At 41.4% G+C, this 7721-nt stretch overlaps 1 protein-coding gene across 1 annotated transcript; it reads left to right on the top strand.

The window, feature by feature from the left end:
• The first annotated feature begins 1544 nt into the window (after window positions 1-1544).
• On the top strand, window positions 1545-6983 carry LOC134079160 (E3 ubiquitin-protein ligase TRIM35-like). The gene is made up of 6 exons (XM_062535344.1): window positions 1545-1654; window positions 3059-3154; window positions 4618-4848; window positions 5348-5370; window positions 5458-5576; window positions 5715-6983. Exons 3-6 carry the CDS (start codon window positions 4741-4743, stop codon window positions 6218-6220), a joined length of 756 nt encoding a protein of 251 aa, XP_062391328.1. The 5' UTR covers window positions 1545-1654; window positions 3059-3154; window positions 4618-4740; the 3' UTR covers window positions 6221-6983.
• The last annotated feature ends 738 nt before the right edge of the window (window positions 6984-7721 follow it).

Genomic DNA, 7721 nt, shown 5'->3' with positions numbered 1-7721 from the left:
ACATTTGGTTTGATTTGGACTTAACTTGGACAGTGTGAAATAGAGATGCGTTTCATAAAGAAGTCTGGAAGGGTCTCTCACCCATGTGTGTCCAGTGCTGAGAGTCCTGCAGTAGTTTGGTCACCACGTGTGTCCAGTGCTGATAGTCTTGCTGCTCTTGATCATCTGTAATTTGTCCCTCAGGTCCAGGAGTGTGGTGATAAGATAAGAGCATTTGCATTCATTCATTTAGAAGACACTTTTTGACTCCAAGGTGATTTCCATAATGTCAATTGTATATAACAATGGATTTACATGTCGCTGGAGCAACTTGGGGTTACATGTCTTGCTTAAAGGCACATCGGTGTAAGCCAGGAATTGAACCCACAACGTTGGCTACAGCATGCTAGCACAACTCCTCAACCACTATGCTACCACCGCCATTAGCAAGAGACAACACCACTTTCCATGACCAACACTCCAACCACATACTGTACATGCAGATATCTCAGAAATGCACTGTATGAGCAATGTGATGTGGAAAGTAGTACATTCCTGAATACATGCGCAATGAACAAATAATTCACAGAGGAATTATACCAATATTATCTATACACAATACAATTTAGCATAATTTAAAGGTACAGCATAATTTAGCTTAACAAACTTGGTTGAAATTGAAATGAAATGATATCTGAATAAATCTCTCTAAAGTTGCACGGTGATGTTATGTGGTGATAATAATGTTGACCAGAGCCATTGCAAAGGACATGGGAGATGATACAGAGGATCGGTTGATTCAGACACTGGAAGTGCACAGAGCTCTCCTGTTCTCTGACATAAGCACAGCCTGTGTAGATAGGCACAGCCAGTAACACACACATTACTTGTCTGAACTTGAATGGCTAATATCAACAGGAGTAAGATTTATAAGAGAGCCCCCTCACCCAATAAAACTGTATATTATTAAGGGAACTACTGTAGATGTACCGCAAAGGAGAAGAGATCCGCCCCTCCTCTTGCAGCTCCCTGAAGGAGGAAGTGAGAGTCGGTGTGCAAGTTATTTTCACTCGCTACTATCCTAAAGCTTTTTGTTTGGTCAGCAGTCATTTGTAAAGTATAGATGTAAACTCGGATGTGGAAGAGAAGTATTGGAGGTGGATCATTTGCACCAGGAAATGGTACACACAACGGTCATTTTTAGATTACCACACATTTTCCAGTGAACTGGAGTGAAAACCATCGATAACCAGACGAGTCAAGTTTTTCACAGGTAAAAATGGCTTCAAAGCTTGAAGAGGAGCTTTACTGTCCTGTGTGCTGTGACATCTACAAGGACCCTGTGTTATTGACCTGCGCTCACAGCATCTGTAAAGCCTGTCTGCAGCAGTTCTGGGAGAGCAAAGGATCCAGAGAATGTCCCTACTGCAGGAGGAAGTGCTCAAAGCAAAACTATCCTCCTAACATGCCGTTAAGGAACTTGTGTGAGACCTTTTTACAGGGGGAGAGCCAAAGAGCTTCAGCAGGGTCTGAGGTGCTCTGCAGTCTGCACAGTGAGAAACTCCAGCTCTTCTGTCTGGATGATGAACAGCCTGTGTGTGGGGTGTGTCGAGACTCAAGAAAACACACCAACCACAAGTTCCAACCTGTAAATGAGGTTGCATCTGATCTAAAGGTGAGTTTTCAGTTACCTCATACTTTATTCTTTCACACACGCTTATGTTGCAGACCACTTGGAGGTGAAAACAATATCCGAGATTTGGTTAATTTCACCATCAGTTAACTTCAAAACATGCACCTTTGGATAAACAATAGCAATGTCATTGAAGTGATTTACGTCAAAAAATCTAGACTGGAGTAAATCAGCATTGGGCACCTCCAAAATCTATCTATCTATAATATCTCTAATACTAGATGTACCGCAAAGCGATACACAATATGACCGCCGCTCAGTCCTGCACATTCTCTCCGCAAATATCAATCACGCTTTTGTTTCCATCGCCTACTCCATCCCCTTCTGCAACGCTTCCTTTTGTGTATGAGTGCTTCTCTGTCTATGTGTGTGTGTGTGTGTGTGTGTGTGTGTGTGTGTGTGTGTGTGTGTGCTTGTGTGTGTGTTTTATGTGTCTCTATGTGTATATGTTCACTGTGTTCTCTGCCATCACTGTCACTCCCATAAAAGATCACACACACACACACACACACACACACACACACACACACACACACACACACACACAGGTACAAACTCACACACACACATACACACATGCGCGCGCGTGCACACACACACACACACACACACACACACACACACACACACACACACAGGCACAGGCACACACGCACACATGCACACACACACACACACACACACACACACACACACAAACACACACACACACACACACACACACACACACACACACACACACATACACACACACTCAGGCACACACACAGACACAGAGAGAGAGAGAAAGAAAGAGAACACACAGAGAATACACACAGAACATGCACATACACACATATACACACATGCAAACATGTATGTGTGTGTGTGCACTCGCGCGCCTGTGTGTGTGTGAGTGTGTGATCTGATATTGGAGTGAAAGTGACGGCATAGAACACAGTGAACATACAGTATACACATAGAGACACATAAAACACTCACACAAGCAGATACACACACACACTCATAGACAGAGAAGCACTCATACACAAAAGCAAGCGCACATGCACACACTCATTTACATACATAAAAGTTGCAATAGGGGATGGAGTAGGCGATGGAAACAAAAGCGTGATTGATATTTGCAGAGAGAATGTGCAGGACTGAGCGGCGGTAATATTGTGTATCGCTTTGCGGTACATCTAGTTTTACCTATGGGTACCATTACGTAAAGTAACCTCAACCTGAACCTGATTGACCTCCCTCCATTTTAATTTCCTAAAATGTAGTGTTATTCTGATGTACGCACTGGGTGATCATACTCACACACACACACACACACACACACACACACACACACACACACACACACACACCAAGGATGATCTCTTTATGTGTCTACTCTAGGAGGAGTTGAGCATCAGATTACAGCCCTTATGGAAGAATCTGAAGGATCTTCAGAAAGCAAAAAGCAACTGTGATGAAACAGCGCAATACATTAAGGTGAAAGTGACATGTGATCTACATCCACAAGACAGAGTCACAGTTCATTTAAATCTGTGAATGACATGGCTCAGATCGGGCTAAGTTGAAGTGTCACTTCGGCAAAATTGGCCCAAAGGGTGTTTTTCTGAATGAAAATACACATCAAATATACATCATACATCTTTTAATCGAGAGACAAGTTTGAGTTACCCCCATCAGATACTGTTGTTGCTCTTAAATTTCTTAACTGATAGAGTTCAGGGGGTCTCAGTAAATGGGCACTTGTCCCAGGCCATTGCTTCTAATACTTGTTCACTACAAGGGCGTATACTCACCCCTGTTGTTCATTAGGACAACACAGTTTTGTGCTGTTTTCCAACAAAAGTTGTGTTATTTGTTACACAATATGTGTTGAAAATAACACAATTGTGTTGTCCTTACCTAAACACATGGATGTGTTATTTCCAACACATCCCTTTTGAGAGTGACACAGATAGCTGTAGGTCCTCTCAACAGGGAAGGTATCTAGTTAATTTTTTAGATGACACTGCACTGCTATCACTTTTACAAGGACCACAATGTAGCCTAGGCCTTTCTTTGACATTGTTTGTAAAATTATCTGACAACAACTACTTAGACTTAAATATAGACAAAACAAAGGAGCTCATTATAGATTTTAGGAAAATGAAGGGAGAGCCCAAAACAAGTGTCATCCATGGGGAGGAGGTCCAATCTGTTGACACCTACAAATACCTAGGCACAGTATTCAATAAAGACCTGAAATTTCACATAAATACTGAAGCAATTGTCAAAAGGGGACAGGTGTTGTTTTGGGTGTGATATAGGCGTCATTTGAAGACGTCTGAAAGACTGAATTATTGAACATCCAGAAGACGTCCTCAGAGTAGCCAGAATGAACGTTTTTAAGACGTAATTCCTGGACGTTGAATAGATGTGTTGCTTTGGGTGTGATATAGGCGTCGCTTGAAGACGCCTGAAAGATTTAATTATTAAAACATCCAGAAGATGTCCTCAGAGTAGCCAGAATGGCAGAACGTCTATTTGCAACTAATTTTAATTTTGGCTGTCTATAGACGTCCCGAATGGGGTCAGGCTGGACTATTGTCCCAATGTCATTTATTAACTGATTCTGGCTGTCAAATAGAGGTCCAGATTATGACCTCGCAGAACATCTATTTGCAACTAATGTTGGTTGTCTATTGACGTCCTGAACCAGGTCAGGTTGGACTATTGTCCCAGTGTCATTTATCAACTGATTTTGACTGTAAAATACACATCCAGATCACAGCCTGGACAGACTACTGTGATATCAACTTGTTTTGGATGTCCATAGACGTTGCTTGCTCAGTGGGTTAAAAGTGACACTTACGACGCAATTATGCTTTTAAAGTTTCACTTGGGTACATTCACAAACTGAACCTTTAACAACGCATGATTTATTATTTTGTGTGTTTTTTCAGACTCAAGCCCTAAACACAGAGAAGCAGATCAAGGAAGAGTTTGAGAAGCTTCACCAGTTTCTTCGAGATGAAGAGGCAGCCAGGATAGCTGCACTGAAGGAGGAAGAGGAGCAGAAGAGTCAGATGATGAAGGAGAAGATTGAGAAGATGAGCAGAGAGATTTCATCTCTTTCAGACACAATCAGAGCCATAGAAGAGAAGATGGGAGCTGATGACATAACATTTCTACAGGTAAGAAAACATTTCCCATTAATAAACGCTTTTGAATTGAGATTAAAACATTCACCACTGCTAAACATCCATGATCAACACTTCAACAATTACTCTCGTAGTTCCAGTGACCAAACATTCTGCCCTTGTTTGTGATTGAACAATGAGCATTGGGAATATCCTTTCAAGAAACAGCAAATTCAAGAATGACGGTTTTAACTCTAAAGATAGCGTGGAGGTTAGCCAACGACACATTCTAGAAACACACCCCTGATTGACAGCCTGGCTCGAAGAGTGCAGAGCAAAGCATGTCTGCCTCAGCCAATCAGAATAAACATTTGACAATCAAGTGTTGCGAGGGAGTTCATGGTTACACTTAAATTTACATACGTAAATGGCGTAATTGTCATCATGTCAGACTTACTTATACTGTGCTGTATTTAATCATTTTAATTGTATTTAATCACATTTTGAGTACTGGGATTATGTATAATATTGTATATGTATGTATTTGTTACAGAACTACAAGAGCACAGTGGAAAGGTGAGTGATCTGCCTCCTGTCTCTCTCTCTTCTCTGTGGTTCTGAACCCAAACCCACAGCAGCACTGACTCCTGAATGTTATTCCAGAGCCCAGTGCACACTGCAGGATCCAGAGAGAGTTTACTGGGGTTTTATCAATCGGGAAAGGCACCTGGGCAGCCTGAAGTTCAGAGTCTGGCAGAAGATGAGCAATATTGTACAGTGCAGTAAGTAGTCTCACACACTCTCTCTCTCTCTCTCTCTCACACACACACACACACACACACAGTGTCTTGTTACCTTGCCCTTTTTTTCCTTTTCAGGTATAGCCTTCATATCTAATACCTACACTAATTTATCTGCAGCTCCTGTGACTCTGGATCCCAACACTGCACACACAGATCTCATCCTGTCTGAGGATCTGACTAGTGCAAGATACGTTGAGGATAATCCAGAGAGGTTTGATAAGCAACGTAGTGTCCTGGGCTCTGAGAACTTTAACTCAGGGACTCACTGCTGGGATGTGGAGGTTGGAGAGAACACATGGTGGGGTGTAGGTGTGCTGACAGAGTCCTCCCAGAGGAAGGGAAACTGTACCTCTATGAGTGGACTGTGGTATGTGTTTTATAAAGACAGTAAATATGGAGCACATGCTCCACCACAGCCCCCCACTCTCCTCACAGTGAAGCAGAAACTCCAGAGGATCAGAGTGCAGCTGGACTGGGACAGAGGAGAGCTGTCATTCTCTGACCCTGATAATAACACACACCTACATTCTCTCACACACACTTTTACTGAGAGGGTGTTTCCATACTTTAATGTTGGATGCAGTCTCTCTCCTCTGAGGATCCTACCAGTGAGTCCTCAGTAAGATCAGAGCAGCACTGATGGAGCTGATGGTGTCTCTGACTGGACTCCCATAAGGCCAGTATGTGTGATGATGAGGGGGGAGGGCAGATAGGGCAGAATAGGTAGTGAGGAGTAAACAAATAGCTCTCAGGTTAATGTTAGTGACCTGTGTTATTTATAGCAGCCTAATGATATGGGTCTTTGTGGCTTGATAATAAAGCTATAAAATGTTGTATTCACATAACACTATAATCATCCAGGGTTTCAAATGTCTCTGACTTGTTTTTGTTTTTTTTTCTGATATATTTTACACTCCTAGTATAAAATGAATGTGTTGAAAACGGCACATCTCTGTGTCCAGATAGGGACAACACCGTTTGTGCTGTTTCCATTGTTTTTGTTATTTGTTACACAATGGTTGAAAATAACACATTTGAAAGTGTAAAAATGTGTAAAAAATCAGGGTAAATTCTTCATCTGCAACACATATTTCTGGAATTTCTTCTACAAAAATATTGAATTAAGTTAACTGAACACATACCTTTGTAATATTCAGTCTGTAAATGTGACTTATAAGGGAGTCAGTGCAATTATGTGCATTTGACCGTTGCCCCTAATCTGACATTGGGACTTATACAGAGGAATCTGCCAGTGTCTCAGCCATGTGAGTTTTATAGAGGAACATGACTGTGCATGTTTTCAAATAAGCTGCATTACTTTGTAGAAATCTGCTTTCACTTTGACATTAAAGAGGGGATTGCTGTAAATTATTGTTAAAAAGGGCAAATTAAATTGATTAAGATTTAATTTATAAACGCAAAAAAGGGGAAACATCTGATGTGGATAAATACTTTTTACATGAACTGTAATATGATAGTAGTGGGATAGTCATATTACAATTAAGATCTATGGATCTGAATAAAACTTTAAAGTGTATGTTGTGGATCTGCTGTGAATGACCAAGTTTGTTTTTCTGGGCCAAAGGAATGAAAGCGTAGACTTTCTCATGTTGTGTCCACGTCTAGCATTGGAGTCTGCAGAACTAGAAAAGGGCGGAGCAGAAGAACACAGTTTAAACAGTAAGAGCCAATCACAGCAGTCTGAGTCGGAACATGCTTACACCTAGAATCGAGGTCTTAGACTAATGCTTGCTTTGACAAAACACATTGATGCAGCTTGTTCACGCTTAGACTTAACATAAACCTTTAGGCAGTAAACTGAGTATCACTGAATAATCCCAGACAGCAATTAGATCCTAACTTTAATCATGCAATTGGAACGCATGGAACTGGGATGTGGTTGCCCTGCAACAAGTAGCCCCATAGATCACCTAAAGTAACATAATGAAAAAATAATTTGATTCATAATTTACACGGACTTGTGATCATATTCAGATTCAGGAAGATGATACAGTGCAAGATGAGTATCTTGTCGGTTGCTCTCACACACGGGTGACGGATCAAAACGAAAAACAATGGCGACATGCAATGCTTTTGGGGCTACATGCCCACTAAGTTCTGTGC

This window comes from Sardina pilchardus, chromosome 4 (assembly GCF_963854185.1).
Source record: "Sardina pilchardus chromosome 4, fSarPil1.1, whole genome shotgun sequence".
Lineage (NCBI taxonomy): Eukaryota > Metazoa > Chordata > Actinopteri > Clupeiformes > Clupeidae > Sardina > Sardina pilchardus.
Note: the sequence above shows the minus strand (reverse complement) of the source record. Positions and strands in the feature narration are given on the sequence as shown.

What these genes read in the sequence shown, in the direction of transcription:
- LOC134079160 (XM_062535344.1), top strand. Translation starts at nt 4,741, where the DNA reads ATGATGAAGGAGAAGATTGAGAAGATGAGCAGAGAGATTTCATCTCTT. An exon ending in ATGACATAACATTTCTACAG is followed by an intron (nt 4,849 to 5,347) that starts GTAAGAAAACAT and finishes TATTTGTTACAG; the next exon opens with AACTACAAGAGCACAGTGGA. An exon ending in GAGCAATATTGTACAGTGCA is followed by an intron (nt 5,577 to 5,714) that starts GTAAGTAGTCTC and finishes ATTTATCTGCAG; the next exon opens with CTCCTGTGACTCTGGATCCC.